Source organism: Crocodylus porosus, unplaced genomic scaffold, assembly GCF_001723895.1.
Source record: "Crocodylus porosus isolate Cpor-Errol unplaced genomic scaffold, CroPor_comp1, whole genome shotgun sequence".
Taxonomy (NCBI): domain Eukaryota; kingdom Metazoa; phylum Chordata; order Crocodylia; family Crocodylidae; genus Crocodylus; species Crocodylus porosus.
The window spans coordinates 111,081-136,736 of record NW_017728914.1 but is presented as its reverse complement, the minus strand read 5'-3'; the positions used below and the strand labels follow the sequence as shown (position 1 = coordinate 136,736).

The 25,656-nt window shown below is 43.9% G+C and overlaps 1 protein-coding gene across 3 annotated transcripts in view; it reads left to right on the top strand.

Moving 5' to 3' along the window:
- Positions 1 to 25,656, top strand: part of LOC109309889 (protocadherin alpha-C2-like) — a 199,010-nt gene that overhangs the window by 87,098 nt on the left and 86,256 nt on the right. For all 3 annotated transcript variants that reach the window (XM_019534767.1, XM_019534766.1, XM_019534765.1), the window contains exons 2-3: positions 981 to 1,039; positions 5,653 to 5,741. In XM_019534767.1, coding sequence (XP_019390312.1) covers positions 981 to 1,039; positions 5,653 to 5,741 — 148 coding nt within the window. The remainder of the gene's footprint in view (positions 1 to 980; positions 1,040 to 5,652; positions 5,742 to 25,656) is intronic.

Genomic DNA, 25,656 nt, shown 5'->3' with positions numbered 1-25,656 from the left:
CAGGGGAGAAATGGGATGTGGGCATGACAGCACTGGGAGCAGGGGCTATGCCCTGCTGCCACTTGCTCCCTTCCACCTGTAGCGAGCCGTGCCTGTATCACACCCCTGCCCCTCACCCTGCGCAAGTGGCAGCAGGGCATAGCCTCTGCTTCCAGCACGGCTGCACCCACATCCCATGCACCCCCCACTCCCCAAGTCCCTTGCCCCCCCCAGCTGGGCAGCTTGTCCCAGCCCCAATCCCTCCCTCCCCCATGCCCTTTCTCATCCCTTTCTGCCAACCCCAACAGACTTACCAGCTGGAGGCAGCTGTGTCCAGCATGGTGAGGACTGCTGCCTGTTTAGTCTATGGCCGAATCTCCAAGTGGCACTAAATCTTCAGATCTGATTCAGCTGAAATGAATCGGGATACAGTGATTCGAATCTCTGAATCAAATCACTGTCCCTCCTAATTGGCGGAATCTAAATCTGAAGCAAATGCTTTCTGCTTAGCACAGGCCTAATAAAAACCTGCTGCGGTCTGCAAAACTGCTAGAATCTAGTGTAGTCCTCTGCAGTCCACTAGCCCCAACAAGAAGCCGATATCAAGCAGACTGGCCATAAATATACCTTTCATGGGGGCTGCATTTTGTACATATCCAGATAAATGCATTCCAGGTGAGAGCAGAGGTAGTCTACTTTTACCAGCTAAAAAATGTGTGTATTTTTCAGTACTAATAATTTTCCTGTGGCCAAACATCTTCTGAATATAGAAAAAGTAACAGCCTACCAATCTGTGTGTTCATGTAAATTTTCTTAAGATTAATAGAAAGATTTAGTAGGTCTGAATGCATAAAGATTTTAAATAGCTTTATGGAGCCATTTGATATAATACACATGTAAACATTTCAAAACCCTCAAGAAAAACTTGTATTCTGATGCATATATTATTAAATAAGTTTCAGAAACATTATAATGATTATTTTCCTTTTTTGTTTTTATAGCCAAAACAGCCCAATCCTGATTGGCGCTATTCTGCATCTCTAAGAGCAGGAATGCAAAGGTATGTGCTATGCTTCCCATATTATATCTGTGTCCTTATATCTTGGCTTATATCTTTGTCCTTTTCAGAAAAGGGCTGTTTTCATATCACATCATATGCAGCACTGATACATTTTTCAGCCCACTGGGTGTGTCTACACAAGACGCTTCATCGCCGTAGGAATATGCTATGGCGATGTAGTGTCAGCGGGCACAAACCATGATGCCATAGCTATGTCGCCATAGCAACACACTCCCTCACTATAGTGCAGTACTATGGCGACATAGTAGCTAAAAATAACTGTGTGCCACAGGCATGGTGCAGTACGGGCTGTAATCCAAAAGGAAGTACTAAAAGGCAGCATAGTAACAATGATGCCATAGGGGCATATGTAGATATACCCACTATCTCTCATGACCATAAAAGTATGCTGCTCATGCAGGCAGTTTATTAACCACATAGTGCACTTGAGGTGATTAAGAAGGTTAAAATAATATTGTCAAGCATGTAAAATTGAGAATTTCAAGGAGGCTTAAATGAGTTGGGTGTCTAGATCTCTTTCTGAAAATCCCAATCTTAAATCTGAGGTCCTACTATAATTCTCTGTTCTGTACATCTTGGAAAGAATGAAAGAAAGGTGTTTTGTTAGCACCTAAATAAAATGACACTTTTGCTTTCTTTGCCTTAGCAATTAACTAACCATTTTTAGTCTTAGGTCTATTCTAACATCAGTAAAAAACTGGATTACAAATTTAAAGGTAAATAAAAGACCATAGTAATTTATGTGGAATTTGAAACTTGGAAGTGGGAGGGGGTAATTTGCAGAATACAGAAAGATACAGGTTTAGGGAAATAAATTATGTTTCCAAATTCATCTGGAGGCTATCATAACAAATACAAACTGAAAATAACTGGACACAGGGCACATCTACAAGTGCTAAATGACTGCATGGTACCCATTTGTATTGTGCAGTCCCGGTGGCACATGGGTCATTTTTTACCCTACTGCACAGTAGCAACAGCATCACAGTTAGTGCTTGCCAATGCTACGTTGCTGGAGTGATGAGCAACGTCACTGTAGCTCATCACTATGACTACATAGGATCTTGTGTAGATGCAGCAACAGAGGGTTACATCGTATTTCTTTTTGACACACTTAAGTAGTCATGGGATAGCAATTTTTGACATTTAAACTGTCTGAATTTTACTTTCACACCCAAAATTTCTCTTCGGACTATTATCTTTAAGATGCTTTGGCATGAACAAGCTGAAACTAGTTATTAAGTTATACGGAGGTTCAAGTTATCCAATGTTTATCAACTAGAACATCAAATGATGCACATATTTACCAGACTCCTTGGCTTTAAATATTTACTAAATAACATGCATACTTTGTTACCTTTAAAAACCACTGTGCAACTATTTGCAACTTAAGGCACCTGAATGCCAGTGAAAGGCCATTAAAATATTGATTTGTATGCCTGTTGTTAGGCACCTAAACAAGGGGTCTGATTTCCATAGGTGCAAGCATGCAGCATCTCCCAATGAAATAAATGGAAGCTTCTGGGTACTCAGCACCTTTGAATAAGGCCACTGACTTAGCTTCATAAAGATGAACCGAGAAGCCTAATCTAGGGCACAAGGGGCATGTCTACATGTTGCCGTGTGGTGACACTGCCATGGTGCTATGTTTTAGTACTTCCTTTTAGAAGAACTAAAGCACAGAGCAGTGACTGCCTGTACTGTTGTGCACACAGCGCCTGGTTAGATTTTGTAGTGGTGCGCTAAAATGGGGGAGCATGCCACTATGGCAAAGTAGCTGCCAATCCCATGTAGACTCATGTGATCACTATGTCACTGTAACACGCCATACAGTGATGTAGCACATCACTATGCCAATGTAGGGCGATGTGTAGACATACCCAAGGTAAAGAGCACTCTGGTCCTAATGTAGCCAAGTCTTGAATATACATTTTGGTTTAAGCATAGGAATAGTTCCACTGACTTTAATGGGACTATTTACATGTTTCATATTTACTTTTTTGTTACATCAGAGCTAAGGTACTCAGCAAATTGCAGTGTCACACTGCCATTTTTTAAAGGGTCATAAATCATGAGAAATAAATTGACTGAATTTCAAAATTGTCCATTAATCCAAATTGAAATGAAACTCACTGTAATTAGTAGGAACTTGCTCTGCATACAGGGTGAATAAGGACTCCAGGATTTTGACTGAGGTCATCTTCATGATCAGGGAAAGGGATGATCTCATTTTTAAAAGAAAAGGAACAGGCCTTTTCCATCTTAAAAAACAAAATTACAGGCATATGCTTTCCCCCATCATCCACTTGTATGTTTATGATAGATGATATCCATCAATTAAATCATTTGGCCTCAAGGCAGAGTTTCCATCATGTGACACTATTTAAAACTTGACGTTCCTTGTAGTTTGAAATGTCTAATTTCTCTTTCTAAATTTCTTGCCAAAAGCATACTGTAATCAGTGCAAGGTACTACAAATGGCACTGGATTATGTGCTGATAAATAGAAGCATGCCTAAAGAAGCCCAGGACTGTCAGAAATAATTTATTTCAGTGCTAAGGCTTCATAAACACAATAGGGATTTGATGACTTACCTGCCATGTTACTGACTTTACATCACATTAATGAAAACAAACCATTTTGTAAAGACAGTATTTGTGTATTACATGAATGGCACAGAAATTGTGTGTTGAAGTATTCAAATAAATAACAAAACCTTTCTATAGATCTTAAGAGGACTGAAATATTTGCTATAAAACACATTAGCAGAATGTGTTTGCATGATACATTATTACATTATCACCAGGGATTCTGGGTTTTTTTGTTTAAAAATCCCAAATTCTCTGATTTAAAAACCCCAAATCTGTGTTTTTGCATGCTTAAAATGAAACACCAGTCTGTGTGTGTGTGTATCAGTTGAACACAATGTTTTATTAATATCTTTACAACTTCAAAGTAATTTGGAATTCTACCTCAATCATTATAATGAAATAAATTCTAAATACCTATATATTTTGGCATTTGATTTTGTTTTTTTTAATCACAGAAAATCAGAGTTCCCCTTGACCCCTTTGCATACCAATATGTAGGTCCAGCTGCAGCTGTCCCCCCTGCTGCTTTGTGGTACTGAGCAGCCCTGATATGCCAGTGCTCTGCCACTTCCCATGCCTCACTCCAAGCCACAGCCCTCCCAGCCCTGCTGGTGCCCCTCACTCCCAACACACAGCCCCCTGGCCCCACCAATGCCCCTCACTCCCGACCTACAGACCCCTGTCCCTCCAGCTGTGCTGGAAGGGGCCTCCAGCTACCAGGCCTATGGGATCAGGGCCAGGGCCCACAGACCCCTGCCCCCCCCCCCACAGCAGCAGCTGAACCCCAGCTGCTGCACATGGGAGGTGGTAGCGGCTGCAGCCAGAACAGAACTCGGAGCCCACCCCACCTCCCTGCAGATGGCATGGCTAGAACTTGGCTGACTGGAGATCATGGGAGGTGGGGGAGGATATGGACTGGCTGCTGTGGGGTTTAGGGCTCCCTGTCCTGCTGCCCTCCTCCTGGGGGTCTCTGATGCCCAGCAGGCAGGACCCGACTTGGGAGGGCAGAGAATCTCGGTGCTGTTTCCACTGCCACTACCACTGGGAGCCCTGTGCTAGCCATACTGCCATGGTGTAGCACTCCCTGTCTGCCTGGCAGCAGTGGCGATGGCTGTGGTGGCACAGAGTTATGACCCCTGCTGCTGCTGGACAGCCAGGGGATCCCTCGCCATGGCAGTGCAGCTGATGTGGGGCTCTTGTTGGTGGCGGTAGCACCAAACCATCTTCCCCTGCTCTGCCTTCCCATGCAGAGTCCTGCCTACTGGGGGATGAAGGCCCACAGGAAGAGGGCAGGAGAGTAGGAGCCAGGGGCCTCCCCCAACCCACACATAAATCTGGAGTGGCATGTGGACCCCCCATGCCTCATTCCCTGGGAATGCACGCAGCAGTGGGGAGCCAGCCCCCTCATTGCCCCTGGATGAGCCACCTGTGGCTCCCTCCCAATCCACCAGCCAGGCCCCATGGCCACACATTCCTGCCCTGGCCCCAGGACCCAGGCCCCACATACCACCCCAACTGGGCAGTGCCTCCAGTCACAGCTGCCAATCCTGCCCCACTCCCTCCTCACTGTGGGGGCCTCAGTGTGCCCCCTTGCTGGCCCCCATATTGCTTATGCCCTCTAGTAGCCCCAGACTTACCTGCAGGCAGCTGAAGAAGCTGTTTTCCACCACTGCCTGGCTGTATTGTGGGACATGTGTGCACCTGCATACATGCATGTGGCACCCCTTGTGATCCACTTCCCCCAGCCCCAAGCAGCCCCTTGCAGGCTAGAACTCCACCAGCCTGCAAGGGGAACCCCATGGTTTCCCACATTTTTCTTCTTTAAAGGAGAAAATCCAAATTTTTTGCAGTGAAAGGAAAATCTAGATCCCTGATTATCACTTATGCAATAATGAACAACTGTGACCTATGATTTTAGAGGAATACCCAGAAAAGCAAATGTTGTACAGAAACAGGACAGATAGGAACAGTATGATCTAATCAATATGTATATTTATTCAGTGCTGTGCATATGGAGGAGGCAGGAGTCTTACGAGGAGGACCAGGAGGACCTGAACAGCAGTGGCCAACAGTTTCCAGTGCAACACCAGGTTAGAATCTGAGAGTATCTGTTAATGGGATAGTGGGAAATATAATGGCTACATCCCTTTTAAAAGAGGTACCCTTGATATCTGAAATGTACTTTCCTCTTTCTGCTTTGAGGCTATGTCTACACATGTGCTTTACTGTGGAGTAGACTAATTAACTGCAGAGTAAAGCATCATTGTGAGTCTACACATGCTGTTAATTTGAAATAGGCTTACTGCGCAGCAGATTTTTTTTTTTAAAGAGAATTTTTCATGTTCTAAACCAAATCAGTTCCAAATCCATGAGTCAGTCAAGAACCATAAGTGATCCTAGCACCAACAAGCATCCTCCACCCCACCTGGGGCTTCAGATGTTTCTAGGAGGTAGGGGGCAGAGGGTGGGCCAGGGGTGGGGCAGGTGGAGGGGGGAGCGCTGGCAAAAAGTGATCTTCATCATAAAAAGGTTGGAGACCACAGGCTTAGTAGTTGCTTAATGAAGTACTAACTAAATGCTCAGTAACTAGTTACTGCACAGTAGTGCCGGTACACAGTTATTTTGTGATGTTTATTGCACATTAGCCTAATAACACTGTGCTATAGGTGGTTAACACAGCTTTTAGCCACCACACTAATGGACAGTAAGCATCTTGTGTAGATGCTCCCAGTGACACTTTACTGCACAGTAGATTAATCTACTGCATTGTAAAATGTCTTGTCTACATGTGCAACAGTATTAGGCTGCTGTAAACTAATTTATACTGCTGTAAGATAGTACTGTTGGGACAGCACTATTTTATGTCTGGATTTTATGTGTAGGTGCTGACTGCAGGTGCAAATTGTGCCGAGTCAGCCCAGCCAGCCAGAGCCCAAAGTCCTGCCTGCTACCTAGCCACATGGCTCCTCAGTTTCAGCACCCTTGTCCCCAAGCCAGCCCCTCTGCTGTCCACTTCTGTTACCCAGAGCCCAAGGCTGACCCCCCTATTCCCTCCCAGTACCCCCTGTCAGCCTGGGCCTGCTCCCTGCCAGCTGAATTGCTGCTCCCCTGGTGACATGTAGACACTGCACCTGGGAGTAGTTTACTCCAGCTCAAACTGCTTTGGAGTTTATTGCTTCGCATTAATTGCACACGTTAATGCACCCTGAGGACATGCCTACCAGCAAGATTAATGTGCATGAATAAACTCTGAAGCATGTTGCTCTAGAGTTTATTTATATGCAGCACATGGAGCCCAGTCAAAGCAGCCGTGGACTAGATGCTCTGACTGTGTTCCATGTACTGTGGAACAGTTGGCTGGGGCACGAGGCTGCCTGCTGGATAGGGCAACATCTCCACATGAACTGCTGCACACAAAAAATTCCACAGCAGGGCAGTAGTTATATTTACAAGTACTGCTCTACTGCAGCATTTATTAGTTTTGTGTGCCCTAAAAGGGGTGCATGTATAGTTGCTGAGATGTTTACAGGAAATGCTAGATATTCATGGGTTCAGCATTCGCAGTTTCAAATATTCGCAAATGCTGAACCCACATATTAAATACCCTTTAAACATTTACCAGAGCTCCTCAGGAACTCCACACTTGCTTCTGCCCTGCTCCTGCCATCACTGCTGGAGCTGTGCACCACCCCCCAGCAAGGGGTTCATGAATGCAGTGCCCTATGTGTGGATTTCACCATTTGCAGGGATCACGAGAATGTATCCCCTGTGAATGGCAAGGGTCACCTGTACTGTGCACTTAATTAGTCAACTGCACAGTAAAAGTCTCATGTAGATATGCCCTGAGTGTCTGAGTCAAGTCTGTATGAGTCATCCTTTTGTATATGAATAAAATGGTAACAAATACAAATTTTTATTCAACAGTGGGGGAATAGTAGAGATGAGACAAGGCCTCAAAGCTTTGATGCAGATCTGAACCTTATGTTATGGAGCAGTCAGAACAAGGAATTTGTTTTGGTTCACTAAAAAAAAGAATAGCAGTTTCACTTAATTATTCCAGAAAACAAAGTAATTATTCTGAATACCCATACCTTTCATCCTGTTGTGCTCTTTTTTTTTTTTTTTTAACTGTTTTTGTTTGCTAGAACACTATAAAAAATTATCATAAAACATTTAAACTAAGGCACTATTCACTTGTAAACCTGAATGATCTAGATCTATCTTGTGATGCTGTAGCCTTGATATTTTTAACTGCTTGCTCACTGCCATAATAAATCACAAAAAGTAGTAAGAATCACCAAAAGGGTCTTACTGAGTAATACATATTCAGGAAACAGGAAGAATATGTACACATTAAACATTGCTATGATTTCTTTTTATGGTTTAGTTCAGGGATTAGCTACATACAGCCCACAGGCTGGATCTGGCCTTCAGAGGTTGAGGGCTCTGCTTCTGTCCACACCCATGCATGAAGCAGCAAAGAGCTGTGCCGGAGCTGGGCGACTTCCAGCTGTGCCCTTGCAGCTGATACTTCTTCCTCCCTGCCCCCTAGACTCCCTCCCAGCTGCAGCATGGGTACAGCTTCCAGCCAGTGGGGAGCTGCACCAAGGATGGGCTGCTGGAAAGTATATCCATGCTGCTACTACTTCTCCTTAGCTCCCTACCCTCCTGCCTCCCAGCTGTGGCACAGAAGGAGCAGAAGTATGGATGCAGCTTCCAGCTGTCTGGCCCTGGTGCATCTCCCCACTAGCTGGGTGCTGTACCTATGCCCCAGCTGAGTAAAGGGGCTGGGAAGATGATAACAGTGCAGGCGCAGCTCCTAGTTGTGTGAACCCAGTGCACGTGCAGAGAAATTCATCTGCATGCCATGGAAGTCACCTGGCCTACATCAGTCCAGAACTACTTGAAAAGCCTACCAGCCACTGGTTCAGTTTATTAAGTATGCACCAGTTTTCATTTTTGTTACAGATATTTTACTGCTCATTTCAGCTAAAAATTGCATTGGATAATGAAAGCCAAAATGGCAAGCAATGATATTGGAAATAATTCACAAAAAAAGTCTTTTAGCCCTCTGATTAATTAAATATGGGATGAGCTTTAGGGTTTTAGCAGGGGACTTCAAGAAAAAAAATGAAATAAATTCCCACAGTCTGCTCCAAGTAAGGAACTGCACATAGCTGTACCATCCCAGAAACAGATAAGAAGATGAATTTTGACTGAGGCCACATACAGGCATACATTTCTACTGAGAGAACTGCTGCTCTCCCACTAGAAACCACAGGCTACAGGTATTCACACAATCTCTTCTGGAACAAAGTTGGTGGTTCTGGGAGAAAAATAACTCATCTCCAACCCAGTAGAGGTTGTTCCTGAGAGTCTCTTCTGGGAGAACAAACTTGTATATGCTTACCTGCTGTTTGACTCCTTCCAGGGACCATGAGGAGTTAAGAAGTGTGGAAATGCCTGCCAGAGACCAAAGTCACTCTAGTCTTGGGGGCAAAGGAAGCAGCTAGTGCTCATCTCCTCCCAGTCCCAGGAGGAAGTGAAGTGGTGAACAAAGTCTCCTGTGCATTCCCAAGTCTGAGGTCACTCTGGTTAGAAAAAGACATGGGGTGTTGAAGCTCCTGCATCTCCCATAGACTGGGAGGGGAGGGATGAAGTAGCCACCTGCTGCTTCCTGCCAGCTTCCCAGACCAGAGACCCTGGTCTGAGGAACGAGGATTTCCTCATTGCTCCACTCCCCCTGGGAATAGGACAACTGGAGCAGCCACTGTTCATTATACTTTCCTCAGATCAGGATCACTCAGTCTCGAGAAGCCACACAAGAAATAGGAGAGAGAGGGCAGTTGCAGGTTGAATGCATTTATGGCTCTCTCTCTTGAAAACTTTTTTAAGGGTGGAAAATTGCTTGCCTGAATGCCTGTTCAGGGCCTGAGAGCCATCATTCCTTCCATCCTCCATAGACTTAAGTTATTTTACTTTTTCTGTGGAGAAGGATACTATTTCCTTACAGGCAATACCAGCTCTGAATAAATGAGGAGGGAGAGGCTTGGAAAGCCAGAGTTCTTCTCACTGTCCACCCCCTTTCTACCAACTACTTGCCTATTTGTTACAGTGAGGAATAGTTAGCAAATCTCTGTGTGTTGTCTACTACAGCCAGAGTCCAAGTCTGGGCAGTGTTAGGCAAATGAGCTGAATGTCCAAGCAAGGGTGTGACAGTAGACCTTTCTCTAAATATACATATAAATATATGGGCAGATCCTCAGCTGTCAAATGCAATGGCTTCTTTGACTTTAGAAATTTTAAAACACCCTCATAAAAATAAAGGGTGAGAATAGAAAACCTGGATTCACTTTGAAATCAGCAGGGCTGCTCACTTGAGTGACTACTTAGTGAGGGTTTCCTCAATTTAATCTCAAATAACTAGATAAAAAGATATTTCTGAAGGTGAAAATAAAGTAAGTCCTTCCTGAGGCAAAACATCCCTGCTGCTTCACTTAAATGCAATATTTTTTTGCTTGGATCAGGACCGATTAAAAACTGTAGAACTCCTACAGTTTGCTAACATGTACACCTGCAAAATATGAATGAACAATTGTGCTCACTAATTGTGCCTGCAGAATGATGGTTTGTGTTAGCAAATTGGGAAATCACAGAAAAAATTGGCCTTTGCTTCAAATTACTTAGTTTGCCTGTGCTCCTTTTTCAGCTGAAGCCTTTACAGGAATAGTGGGCATGTGCACATTGTAAAGGGTATGTAAACAGCTGAGTCTGCATTTGAAAATGTTGCTTCAATAAGACTTGGATATTAACAATCAGTGTGTTTCCCTTAGGCCTTCAGCTCCACTAGCCAGCCTTGACTGAGTGCTCAGATCATGACCTCATTTCTGACAATAGAGCTCTTCTAGTTGCTTGTGCAGCTTTGTATCAAGTTATTTTTTGGCTTGGTTTGGGCAATTTAGATTTCTAAATACCTGGTTGGTTCTTTCAAGTCAGGTACCTAGTCATCCCATAGGCAACTGGTAGGGGGTACACAGGGGTGCACGTGCCCCCCCGATGGGGCCAGTACCCCCCCGATGGCTGACAACCTCCCCAGATTCAGGAGGCACCAGTCACTCATGCAAGTATGCATTCTGTGCCTGTTTTGCACAACCTTAGTACAGCTCTCCCAGATGGTTGGTCACTCATCACTGTTGTTGGGTCTCAATCATGCTAGCCCAGCATGTTCCTGCTTTTCCCTTGATCTAAGCAGGCCACAGCACTTGCTGTTTTCTTGGGTTTCTGGCAGATTTTCTCCCTCTTTCCTTCTTTCCCAGTTGGTTCCAAAGACAAGCAAGACCCTTCTGCAATAAAAGAAAATTGCCTGCTAATTCCTTAAATCTGTTAGTAGGTTTCTGTGAATCCCCCACAGAGCACTGAGTCTCTAAGGCTTTGTGGTTTCAAAGCCAAGCATTAGCACCTGAACTCTTTGTCTGAGAAAGTTCACTGTTCCCTACAGACAAACTTGGACATACTGCTTGCCCTGTGCTTCAGCCATCCAATTGTCCCTAAGGCGCTCCCACTTAAAGAGCAGTCATGCAAATTTAATGTCCTTTCTTTTTTTTAATGTCCTGGATACATATGATACTGCCCTGGTATCTGACTAACTCCTCATCCCCTGTAAGTGATTCAACAGTGCAGCGATGTTATAACATCAGCCAGAATTCATTAGTTGTGACAATTTGGCGATTTTTTTTTTTTCTATTACATCCCCATAATAGTGGAGAAAGGGAAGTATAGTTAACCCCAAGCCTAATATCGGGCCTCAATAGCTTATATACAATCATTTCCAAGTAACTTAAATAAAAGAAAAGTTTAGTTGATTTAGGAAAGAAAATAGAGGCAAAATCTCATAAATACAGCTGTTAATCTGAATATGATTGTTGGGTTTTACAACTAGAATAAAAATGTTCTAGGTGGTCTTAAAAGAAAAGGGGTGCAATTTCTCTGTCTTAAAGCTCATATTCTAAAAATATAGTAATGGCTTGACTAACCTACTAGAGAGAACGTAGGTAGCAAGGATCTAAACTCTGGTAAAGGAATATTAGTTACACAATAGAGCAGTTTTAATATCCCAGAGTCCTTTGGCCTTTTTCAGTTACAGTTTGCTGTCTGTGTTTCACAGGCCAAGACACTTACATATATTTTGGCCCATATCCACAAGAGTACTTAAGGACTGCAAAGTTGAATGTTGTAAGGCGTAAAAGTGTTTGGCTCAGTGCCCTGAATTAGGTATTCAGCTCACTATCTAACAAGTAGAGAGAACAAGCTCCATAAAAGACAGCATAGTAGGTGGGAAGCTTTGCTAGTCAACAGAAAATTCAGAGGCCAGAACTTATCTTAAAGCTTGTCTGTCTCTGAGACTTATACACCTTGGGAATCACAGCCTACAGCCCTCTTTTGAAGTAAGGAGTCTATGTAATTATTTTCCAAAAACCAAACAAACAAAACAACCTCCACCCCTAACCCAGCAAGGGTGAACTCTTTCCTTGAAAACACAGCTAGCTAAGGAGCTACTTTCCTCACATTTTTATATAATAGCTTATTGCATTAATCAATTAGGATGTGAAAGACCTGGGTTCTATTCTTTCCTCTGCCTGAAAAGAATCCAACCCACATTTTTGGGAAGTGCCCCTATTCATCAGATTGTAGTGTGACCTGGCAGAGGGTATGGTTGGAAGACATTTTCTTATTCCCTCCTATAGAAACTATTTTTTTTGCATGAAAGACTTAAAGGGTCATTGGGCCTGAGAAACGTGTAAGCCTGAGCATGACTTGCTCTTAATGCTTAGAATGCTCAGCTGGTATGGGAAGCCTGGGTTTCTATTATTTGAATTAAGGACAGTTTTTTTCATGTAAAATGAACAAGCTATCTACAGAGGACTTGAACCTTGGCCTTACTACTTCCAAGTGGGTGCCCTGGGCTGCAGCACCTCACTCTGTTAGTCAGCTTTAATAAAAGGCGTACTGGATTATGACTCAAGTGTGTGAGAGAGAATAATCTCTAGTCTGTGGATCCTGAAGGGGTATAAGAGTTAGAGAAATGCTGAGATACTCAGCATTGGTAAGACTGAGACACTTCTGGCTGTGGCCACAAGCAGAGCTTTAGATGCCTGGGAAACTTTAATTTTTATTAATGTTGAAAGTGTTAGCACTTTTGACCTTTTAGGTGCCCTTAAGGTTAGGCAGCAGCTGAATGGGGGCTCTGAGGTTCTCAATTTTGGGCGGAGGCATCTAAATCCTGTCCAGATCATATATGTGTCTATATCTTTCTGTAATCCTGGGCCTTGCTCCTTAATGTCCTAGAACAACATATCTGAGACCAGTGAACTCTTTAGTTTGGTTTCTGAGTTAGAAGTCCAAGTTGCAGAAACCTTTAATTTTAGCTTCAGGAAATTGCTCAGCTATATAGGAAGACCAGCCCTTTAAAAAGCCTAGGGAAGGTAAAACTAGTTTGAAATCCATTTTAAGGAGATCAAGTTTCTTTGAGGTGAATATTCTTCCTGCACAGAAAGAATCTTTTGTTTTCTTTCTTTCTAGCTTTAGGGGATTAATGACCCCTGAAATAATGTAAATGATCCTTGTTAGCAGGTCTCAGGCAAAATTCCTTCCAACTCTTGTTAACAGAAGATATGGGTTTCACTACTCTTGAATACTAAATAGGTTATGCATGTAGAAGTGTCCCTTAGGTTTAAAGATAACATAATTTGATAGGTTTAGTACACCACATATATTTTCAAACATAGAGATTTATCACAGTATTTTGTAAGTATTTTACATCTTTACGTTTCCATAAAACCTCCTATTTCAACTGTGTTGCCAATGTTCTGCCACTCAGCTTTGCAACTGATACCATTTTTGATCCAGTTAAGACTTTTTTTTCAATTTAATACCTGACTCACTTCAGAGAATGACACTGAAAAGACACAAGTACAGATCCTCCTTATGCGCCATTTATATTTTAACTGTATTACACCTGTACCCAGTTAAATTCTCAAATTAAATGCTCATTATCTCTATTATGAACAACATATGCTGCAGCTGCAGCTCCCTACATCACCCTACTCCTGCTTAGTGCAATCCACTTCAAATCCTGTTTCATAGACACAGGCTTCATGCAGTTGTTCTACTCAATTGATTACTCTCAGCTGTTTTGTCACTTAATCATTCATTTAATTTAAGTCCACAAAAGCCTCAGATAAAACTGAAGGAATCGGAGAGTTAATCAATGGAAGCATTAAAACGATATCATAGGAATGTTTTTAGATGGATGAACAAGTCAAGTGTTACATCTGTAAATCTTTAATTCTAAGTGCATAGTAGCATTCAGACACCACCATGATATATCAGTAAAATATGTTTCAAGTAAAATCACCTGTGGCTTTCAAGATAAACTTCCCATTGACTTTTGTGAAAATTTCACCCATGAAACTGACAACAGAACCTTGCCACTTTTTTTTTTATTTCCTCCATGAATTCTTATGCAAATATGAAGATTATGCTATGACTTGAACTCATGCTTAGGGGAACAAAATGTCCACAAAATTTTTAACTTTTCTCCAGCTGCATCGTAACTGTAATGGTACTTAAAGAGAGGATGTTTTTGTTATATTTTGTTCCTTTGCTTGAGAAAATAATTAAGGAAGGCATAACAAACATACCCCTGACAAGGAACTCTTTCAGACACTCAGATAAGAAGCTATGTGCTGGATGAATATTTCATTGTAATGCTTTTTGTATGTATTTTGGCTTAAGTTCTCAGAGAAGACTAAAGGATTTAGCTACCTAATTCCAATTTCAATTTCAGTGGGAGATGGGCATGAAAGTGAGATCCTTAAAAGGATGTAGGGCATGTAATTCAGTAATGGAATGTTATGGCAGGAACAGCCCTAAGAATACCCTGCCCACCTAGGCTCAGAACTCACCTGGACACTGTAGGCTGCAAGCACAGGAAGTTTATCAAAAGCAGTTGCATAGCTTCCTGTTCCTTGCTTTCAGCACTTCATCATCCCACCTCCTCTCTCTACTGCCCATAATTAGTCATCAACAGGAGAGACAAATAGTCCACAGACAGATTCCTACAAGGGCTATACTCAAGAAACAGAAAATATAATGAACATGCTGCAAAGTGTAATGTAGGCAAGGAGGGAAGTCTCATGTGGAATACTTCAGGTGAGAGTTCTATTTTGTAGCCACGTTGGTTTGAGACAAAGAGATACACAAAGCTCTTGGGTTAGCAGCAATAGCTTTTATTAGACCAACTAAATAGTAGCAGGAAAATTCCTCTCTTTGTGAGCTTTTGGACACATCCACCCTTCATTAGGCTAAGGAGAATTCAAAGATTGTAAAAGTCCTCCTAGGTAGAAAATAAACTCCATTTTGCACATGGGAAGAAGAGGATGGAAGTTTTTTCCCCTGGGTATCTGAGAGTCGTTTTGTGAGAGGGTGGCCCTCAGGGGTAACCTTAAACAGCAGCATGGCTAGACTATATCCATAAAGTGCAATCAAATACTAAGTATTCTGGAAAAATCAGCTCTGGGTGTCTCAAGCTGAACACTCAAAATTAGTGGATGCAAGAAAAAATAGTCCTTAATTGTCCTGTGCTTCAGAACCCTGTCTGAAAATATATAATAAAGCCAGTTTGCTCACAAGACTGTTACGAGATAGATTTGTTAATGTTTGTGAGCAATCAGATAAAGTGATAAATGGTCATGATGGAGGAAAAACATAAGGAAAATAAAAATTCTGTAGTGAGTGAAGTTTTTAAATTAAATGTAGTAAATAAGAGATGGGGTCAGGCATTGCATATGTTTGAGAAATACTGCTCTCCATTCAGAGAGCACTGTCCACACTGTGCAGTGAATAAGAGGAGGATCTGATGAAGAAATGAGTACATGATATATATGAGAATGTAAATGAGGGCTGTGGGTGAACTACTGGCATCTCTGAAATCCATGGCAATGTTCTCACTGAATGTTAAATGAGACAGAATTTAATTCTGTAAAATAATGGATAGACACAAGGGGCTGAATTGGTTGTATATGCAAACTTAATTCTGAGGTGGTATAACTTTTGAGAAGTTCATTTCATAATTCTAATGTTTTGTTAGTGTGAGGGGTTTCAGTATAGTAGCCTAAAGTGGCGGTGTCAGACTTACTCTGGGCCCTGCGCTAGTTCTGGGGCCAGCAGCAGCAGCTGGACTTAACAGCGGGGACAAGTAGTGGTGGCAGCAGGGGTTGGCAGTGGCATGAACATGCAGTGGTGGGGGTCTAGCAGCAGCAGGACCAAGCAGCAGCAGCAATGAAATCCACCAATGGCTGGGTGGTGGGAGAACCAAGTGGCCACAGGACAAAAAGGACTGTGCTACACAGATCTTGCTTACCCCCCTGACAACAATGGTCATGTTGAGCAGGCTCCAAACTCTGCAGCAGTCCATGCTCCCTGACCATACCCTCAACTTCCAATAGTCTGCTGGTAGCCTTGCAAGCTGTATAGAACAGCATTGAGGACTGGATCCATCCTTCAGGCCCTGTGGTTGATGTGCCTGTCGTAATGGTTCCTGGGTAGAATAGAGGTATCTCTTGTTCTGCCTTATTTTTTCAGTAAAACATACAGGAAAAAAACCCACTAGCACATGGAACCATATTGATCTCAACATGTTTTGGCTTGGAAGGGAGGCAGCTATTATTCTTTAGATCTACTGCACAGACATCTGTCGCTTGAACTAGGTGAATAGTTAGTAGGAGCAGGTTGCTATCACCTAGATCAGTGGTTTTCTACCTGGAGTCTGTGCCCATACTTACAATTCAAAGGTGTCCACACCTCTGTTTGAAATTTCCAAAGAGGTCTATACCTGCATTCAAAATTTTTTAGTGTTGTAGTCATTTTAGCAAATGAAAAAGGTTGAAAGCCACTAACTGAGGTCATGGCTGTCCAACTTCTGGGTGTGCAGGGGCCACATACCACATGGGTGCCCCTTGAGTTTTCCATCCTAGTGCACCAGCTGCCCAACACGTCCCCCCCTGTTGTGCAAACAGCTCAGCTCCCACCTATAGTCACATGCCCCCCTGCACAGCTAGCCAAGGTGCCCCCACGTGGCATGTCCCCTCCACAGCCAAGAGAAGGAATTACTGCATATGCAGCACACTTGACTGGGAGAGGGAGGAGCTAGGCTGTCTGTTACAGAGCTATGCATACTGCTCATACAGTGAGGAGGGCACTGGGCAGCCCAGCTCCCCCACTCTCCCAGCCACATGCATGGAAACTCCCTCCATCATGGCTGTGCAGGGGAAGCCAGGCTGCCTGGGCTATAGAGCTGTTGTGAAAAAGGTGCTGGACAAGCCAACTGCTCCCCTCTCCCAGTGGTGCATGCCATGCAGGCAGCACTCCCTGCCCCAGGACAGGCCGCCTGGCTCCCTCTGTATATCTCCTCCCTCTCAACCCACTGCATGCACAGCCCAACAGCCCCATCTGCAGGATCCTTTTTTGCTATGTGTGCAGCTTGAGCAGGCCAACCCCTGCCTGGCTGCAGTGGCAGGGGAAAACAGGGAGGTGGAATGGCAGCCCAAGGGAAGTCCACAGATCACATACTAATCCTTGGGGGTTGCATGCAGCCCACCGGTCACCAGTGGACAGCCTTGATTTAGGTAGTTCAAGCACTAGAAAAGGAAGAGGAACACAGTTTACCGGGGGGTTTCCATAGCCATATGCTGATAGCAGATACATGTTATAGTACAAGAGACCTGGGTTCAGTTCCCAGTTTGAAAAAGAATGTACTTTAATGGTTATAAACCCTTCTGCTTCTGTGCCCTACACCTAACTCCAACACTTGTTCTGTCCAGTCTTTCCCTATCCCAGCCTCCTGTATCCTTGCTCCTGGCTCAGTCAGTTTCCCACTGTTCCTTCTCTGTATGTCAGTCTTCTTTTCCCCAACACCTAATTCTTTGATTTCTCCCTCATGCCAGAGAGGAATCTTCCTTCTTTATATTACATGGGCACCTGAAAGAAGAGCACTGAGGACACAGGACAGAGAACCTCTGTTCTTACCTCTGACATTTGGCACAATAGCCGCTTGTAGCTGTAACAAGGAAGTATTGCCAGTAATGCCTTAAGACATTGCCAGATGAAGTGGATAAGCTGTTCTGGGATATGTTCTGGCACAGCTGAGCCTCTTCATTGGATGAAACATCAGCCATTGTCCTGCTCATTGATGCTGTGGAACAACTGGTGATATGTTCTCCTGGGATTTGATCTGGCTTCAGAATTCCCAAGGTGTACAGGATCAGACCCCTCAAGACCCCAGAGCACCTGCTGAAGGTGGCTAGAGAGCATGGGCAGCTTCAGACTGATGGTGCTTTTACACCCTAAAGTAAACAGGCCTTTACCACTAAGTAGTGGTGCACATTGATGCCACCTTTGTCATGGCCACAAATTTGGGGCATTTGTGGTGTGACAAGAGGTATGGATATCTGTTTACTTGGCCTTTGTGCCAGCATAAAAATGTTTATGGCCAAACATTTTTATGGTGACGTTAAAAGTGCTGAAAAACAGCATCTGCTTTCCCCTCACTCAGCTCCTGCAGCTCTGAGATATAATTTACACATTCACTTTGAAGGGATAGTTATGCATAAAGACACAAGAGCATCACAGTGTAGTACTTGTAAGAATTTTTGATGTGGGCAAAGCAGAATGTTTTACCTAGTTTAATTCTTGAATTTGATTGAAACAATTTTGATGAAACTTTCCAAAAAATTTAAGCATAAGGAACATATTAAACATAGAAAAATATATCCAAAATGTTTACATTTGACAAAATTGTAACCAACTGAAAATAGGATCTCACAATGAAAAGTGTGATGAAATCTTAACTGTATATCTTAACTATAACCTACCACCTCTGTCTATAATAAGTTATGTCTTTTTTTTTTTTTTTTTTTTTTGAAGAATTATATCCAGTATTGTGCAGTGATACTGTTCTATAACTGGAGAATAAATGGGCTATAAAACACTGTAAGATAAAAACAGATAATTGAAGGGAGAAAGCACTGAGGAAAGCAATCAGAAATCTTTGGAAAGGAGATAGCCCTCTACTGAATTATCTAAAATTCTGTATTGAAACTTTTATTTCAAGAAGAACTTTGCTGGTTTTGGCTAGTATATAAGAAAACATTGCTTGCTAAACAGGAGTGAAACCATACCTAACCTATTCATTAAAGTTATAGAAATAAATAGAATAACTTATGGAAAATTAACAATTAGAAGCAGCTATAAACACAATAAGCATTGAAATAGTCAAATCTGAAAACAAGGAACATTTATAGCAACATTTTCACTAATAGCTCTGTATGGGAGGTAGAGTACTGAGAATGGGATGACTGCCTGTGAAACTGTGAAGAGAGGAATGATTATAAGGAATGTTTTTAAGGAATGAAGGAACAATTGTAAGGCAGGTGTTTTCAACCTTTTTAATATATACCTCTGGCAGCCCCCTTTTTAATAAGTGTACCGCTGGGGGGTGTGAGGGTGAGCAGCCAGATGTGGAGCGGAAGTGGAGGGGTGGCAAGTGACAACGCAGAATGGGGGCACAGCAAGTGGAGGAAAAGCAGCAGTGCAGCGTCTCTGTGACCCTGCTGTCACCCCACCCTGGCCCCACTCCTGTGAGGCAGCAGCGCAGGGTGCTGGACCTCCTTCCCCGCCCACCCCTGCATATTCCCTGGGACCTTTCAAAGTACCTCCAGGGGTATGTGTGCCCCTGGTTGACAATCCCTGTTATAAGGAATCTGGGGAAGGTGGCGGAGAGCACTGAGCATACCTGAATACATTTGGGATGCATCTACACTAGATGCTTTGAGATAAAAGCAAATTACTGTGTAGTAAACATCACCTCCTATATGTGCAGATGCTTACTGCACAGTAATTTGCTGTAATCGCAAGTAAATTTGCCACCTGTAAATACAAGTAGCAAATTACTTGGGAGTAATTACTGTACAATATGGCATGTGTTGATGGCTGATTGGAAGGAAATGTGCTCCTGGTCAGCTGGGGGGTGAGAGATTGCTCACTGCCCTTGGGAGCTGTCTGATGCTGGGGTGGGCTCTACTACCAAAGCCCGGGTGGGGACAATGTCTCCCTGCCATGGCAGCAAAGAGCTCCCAGCTCCTACTTCACAATTGCAGTGGGGGCTGGGAGATTCTTATCACTCAGCCCTAGATCCATATTCACAGAGCCGGGGCTATGAGATAAGAATCTTCCAGCCTCCACTCCATGGTCATGGAACCAAGGCTGGGAGAAAAGAAACTCCCAGCCCTGCCTGGCTCCAAGGTCAGAGAGCTGAGGCTGGGAAATAAGCATCTCCCAGCCTCTGCTCCACAATCAGAGCAGGGGCTGGGAACTCCCACCTGTTGGAGCAGGGGGACATTTTCCCTGCCCAGGCTCTGGTGACAGAGCCTGCCCCAGCAGCAGGCAGCTCCTGGGACCAGGAGCTAGGAGACAGCAATACACCTCTCCTCTATGTGGAGGCTGAAAAGGGGAAGTTTATTGGGCATAAGTTACAAGTGTGCCCTCTTGTGCAAAGGGTGGAAGAAGCGCAGTCCAGGTTGTGGCCAGTCTTAGACACCAGGAAGCATGTGAAGACACAAGGGTAGAGCGGGAACGCAGGTGCATTTAGCTTAGCATGGTGCCTAAAAATCAGTTCCTAGCAGAGAGGATCCTGGCATCTGTTGGTTTGGATAGTGGCAGGCAAGTCAGAAATACAAGGGTCACAAGAAAAGCTGGCAGGATATGGTAATCTGTTCTAGGTATCTGTTGGGAGGGCAGCTAGAAGCTTCCAGATCCTATTGGATTTATTTCTTTTAGTGGGCAACATGGATTTCTCAGTATACAGTACAAGCAAGACACCCCCCTTAAAATACATAGCAGATTTTCCTTCACAGTTTTTCCTGTTGGTGGCAAAATATTGCAGAGTACTTGTAATTAGAAAATTAGCAATTGGTAGTACTTCACGTTCGCTTGACTTCAGTTTTTACTGTGGGCTCAGATGTATTTGACTGATGAGCTGCTGCCGTTTGATTGCTGCAGACCTGGCAGTGCTACTCCAGCTCTCTGGCCTGGAGGAAAGGGTCAGGAAGATCTTGTTGCCAAAACTTGCACCGCACTTCAACAAGGAAGTGGAAAAACTTGAGAGGGTCCAGAGGAGAACCACCTATATGATCAGATAAGCCATACGAGGAGAGGCTGAGGGACTTGGGCCTCTTCAGCCTACAGAAGAGAAGGTAGAGGGGGTACTTGGTAGTGGCTTACCACTACATCAGGGAAGTACATCAAGAACTCAGAGAGCAGCTGGTTACCAGGGCACCTCCAGGGAAGAGCAGGAGCAATGGATACAAATTCCTGGAAGGGGCTTCAGGTTCAATTCCAGGAAAAACTCCTTCACCATCAGGGTGCCCAGACTGTGGAATAAACTGCCTCCAGTGGCAATGCCTGGAAATCTTGAAGAGGAGACTGGACAATCACCTTGCTGGGGTCACCTGACCCCAGTTGTCTTTTCCTTCCTAGTGCAGGGGGACTGGACCCAATGATCTACAAGGTCCCTTCTAATCCCTAACAATCTATGAAAATTAGCTCCTGGGACCAAGGGCCAGGAGACAGCTCCTGGCCCCATGCACCTTGCCAGCCCTTGGGCTAGCACCCAGGGGGAGCTTAGAGGTCTCTATGGCTGCTGCAGGGTACCAGTGCTGGGCCAGTGAGGACAGGAAGAGACTGCTGCCATTACCAGCAAATCTGCTTCCACTTTCTTAATTGTGTAGACTCCTGCCTGGGGTGGATTTGCTTTAGAGAAAATTACTCCAGAGTAAATCCAGCCTGGAGCATTTTCACATGTCGACGTGCCCTTGAATAAATAAAGGACCTTTGTGACAATCTAGTCTGACCTTCTGAATAACACAGGTTTAAGATTTCACACAGCAATTCTTGTACCTAACTAATAAATTCTGGTTGCACAAGAACATATTTTTTAGAAAGTTATTCACTCTTCATTTAAAAATTACAAGTGATGGAATGAAGTGAGGGGGACCCATGAAAGGGAGGAAGGGGTGTGAGGTAAGGTTGATAGAGTCAAAACAAAAGATTGAAGACCATAAGACTCAGATGTTTGAGGAACCACAAAAATAGAATTGAAAATACTGAGAATAGAATGAAAGAGAACCTAAGACATAGGGAAGCAGGGAAAAGATCTCAGGACTGGACAACAGAAACTCTAGGGTAGGGTTGGAGGGCATTTAAAATGGAATGACAGAGTTACAGACCCTGGAGTAAATCTGGAGACTAAGTAGGAGTCTTAGGAAAGGAAAGTAGACAGCACTGATAGTAAATAAGAAGCTTCTGAGAAAAGGGGAAGACAGTTGGCTCCAGATAATAACATTTCCCTTGTATAAAATAATTTAATCTCTCCAAGTCTATGAATCCTTTTAGCATCACTGCAGAAGGAAACAAATATATGTTTTTTAAGTTTGACCCTTTTACAGCTACGTTAGACATGGGTCTTGAAAATTGTGCTCTAATAACTGCTCACTGGGATCTATAGCTAGAAAAACCTCGTACCCATTATTCCTTCACTGTGAATTCTCACTGTGATTGTGTAAACTCCATTCCAGAGCTGCAGGGAGCTCAATGGGATACTACAATACCATTACATAGACCTAGGTTTCTGAGATTTTTTTTTAAAGATCAGTTTAAAGAGACAGAGTCTAAGATGATTTTCCATTAATGCACTGTATTTTCCATAGATTTGAGTTTTAGTTTTAGATGGAAGATACTTTCTTTGCAGTTGTTAACATTGCACTGCTGCTCTCCTATTTCAAAGCGACTTTTCTTAGTTGAGGGGACAAAAGTCACTGCAGAAAAACCTCAGGGCCAAGGGTGCTGCCTAGAATCCAATACTTATATCCCACATGCTAACTGAATCACTGATTCTTTGGGACCCCTAGTTCCTCTCACCTCTGAGGCACATCCAGTTTTACTTGTGCCTGTATCTTTACCCTCATTTCCCTGCAATTCCCAATGACCATTCCACTTTCCTCTGTATACTACTCCCTGGGCACATCTATATGGGCTATTAATTAGGGCTTGTGTGAAGCTTCGGCCCCTGATTCGATTCAGTGGAGATTCGGCTCAATTTGGTGGTCAAATCTCTGAATCTGAATACAATCAGAGCACCCTTTGATCTTTGCAAATTGAATCAGAACCCTCTAAATCGATTTGGAAAGGTTCGGACAAAGATACAGGTTTAAATGTTTTTTCTACTTACCTCTAGATAGTAGGGCTGTGCAAGGCTTCGGACAGAGCTTCAAATCCGGAGAAGCTTTGGATGCTTTGGGGTCTGAAGCAGCATGTCTGGGTCGAAGTGCTGGCCTTGTTAGGCTTCCTGAAGCGGTTAGGAACTTCCGAAGTGCTTTGGAGCCACCTAGGAGATCCGGCCATAGGGTATAATGCGGAAACAATAAAATATCTATAACTTCATTGTTTTTTGTTTGACTTGGAAGAAATTTTCAGGTATCATAGACTCTGCAGAGATCATTAAGTTTGCCAAGTTTCAAGGAGATCAGTGCAGGAGTTTGAGGGGAACTCACCCCACATTCCTGAAAGCAAAGCTCATGCCACTTCTAGGTGTTATAGTATAGGGGGGCAAAAACTGCAGGGGTGGTAGCCTATGCTAAGGTCACAAAGCCTGCCAAGTTTCAAGAAGATCGGTGCAGGAGTTTGGGGGGAACTGCCCCTCAAGCTGTGGACAAGCAAAACTCGTGCCATGGGTGACACTGCGTGTGTTAAGGTGCAGCGGGGTGACAGCTGCAGGGATGGTGGCCTTGGCTGCTGCCATGAAGCCTGCCAGCTTTTGAGGAGATCGGTGCACGGGGGTTCTGGTGACCTGCAGACAGGCAAAACACCTGCCATGGGTGCATCTTGGGGCCTGGGAGACACTACTGCAGGCCTGGCTGCTAAGCTACTGTGTTACCAGTTACCAATCAATACACAGGACCTAGCTAATGTAGCAAGTTAATTGCCATCAATTAGCACCTACAAAACCAGACCAAGGAGAGGAAAGAATCAATACAGACAATCAACTGTCCCAAGGAAGACACAGTCTGCCAGACCGGATTGCTGCCGACACACACAGGCCTACTAGGTAGCAGGGGCTCGTGAATGCTGTGATTCTGGGGTGCATGAAGCATCCCACAGGAGCATGGGGGGCTCCTCAGCGCGCTCAGCAGCAGATCCAGAAGTGGACCAGAAGCACTTCTGGTCCACTTCCAGGACACTGGGGAGTATGCAAGGGGCCTTCCCACATCCTCCTGGCTCAGCAACTAGTGCCTCCTGGGTCAAGGAGGCACCTGGAGTCACCCCACCATGCACTCTCCAGTGGACCCGGAAGTACTTCTGTCCACCCCAGCATTGCACCATTCACAAGCCGTGCCTGGTGCCTCGAAGTATGTAGAAAAAACATTTAAAGCTGTGTCTATGTCTGAATCACTGCTTCTCTGAATCAGCATTGAATCTTCAAATTCAGATTTGGCCAAATTGAATCAGGGACAGTGATCTGAATCAACAAATCAAATCACTGTCTCTGATTTGGGCCAAATCTAAATCAAATAGGCCCCACTTCACACACTATTAATGCATTTTATGCTTACTGCTCTGTAAAATAAGGTGCAGTAACCTTTCCCCAGGAGTACATCTACCACCTGTGCATGTTAGAAGCAAATTTTCTCCCAACAGGAGCAGTTCAGTACAGGGCTACTCCTCCCCTGCTCTGCCCCCCCTATAGCACTTGGGGTCAGGCCTGGATTTTAGGGGGTAGGGGGAGTTATTCAGCCTCTGGGGCAGATACCTCCCAGTGCTGCATCCTGATTGGCAGAGGCAAGGGCTGGGAAGCAGGCAGCTGCCCAGGGGAGGGGACAGTATCCCATCCCCTGGTGCCTGGGCTGACCAGGGTCAATTTGCTCCCAGCCATCTGTCTACACATGCACTACTGTGCAGTAGCTACTACGCAGTAAAGCTACCACCTGTATCTAACTATAGGTAGTAGCCAACTGCTCAGTAAACTAATTTACTGAACAGTAAATGCTGTGCGCATATAGATGGTGACACTTTACTGCACCATAGATTACTGTGCAGTAAGGCATTGTGTGTAGACACACCCCCTTTGTTTCTATTTTTATCTTCTTCATGCTACCCTCTTCACTTCAAAAAGACTCTTACATCCATTCTATCCAATGTGCATCTGTTCTATCCTTTGTGTTTCTCCTTAAAACGCATTTCTTCTGTGAGCTTTGCTCACTCTGATTACCTCCCTGTAGGTCTCTCTACTACCTTCTCTATCTATTTTTTGTGTTGAAAAGAATCTCTTTTGACAAGTGCTTCTGATTCTGACAACACTGTGGAGGGTAGAAACAGCTTAGAATTTCAGATCTTCTTTGCTCTGGAGTAAAGCATTTTAAAATCAAAATGATTTTGAAATAATATATCATAAACACTTACATTTTTTTTATACCATTGATGTAAGATGACAGCCCAGATATTATTGTTTTTTTAAACATTAATGATCTTTTTAACAAGGAGCACACATTCACATACACAGCTGAACATTCTGGTGTAACTCTCAGTATTTGCAGTCAGGGATCAGTAACTGAATGCAACAATTTCTTCTTTCTTTAGTTGATTACTGCTGTGCGAAGCTTCAGGAGCTGATTCGATCTGGAGGCCAAATTTCCAAATCCAAATTGAATCAGGGGACCGATTAAAAGGTCCGAATCTATTCAAATCTATTCAGACAGTCCCCACACACTGCAGCAGGGAGCTGGAGCCAGACTTGGAGCTGGTAAATAGGGCCAAAAGAGGGGAGGCTGGAGAAGGGGGGAGGGGATCATGGGGGACACCTGCCAGGCCCCATCCCGTGCCTGCTCCCCCAACCCC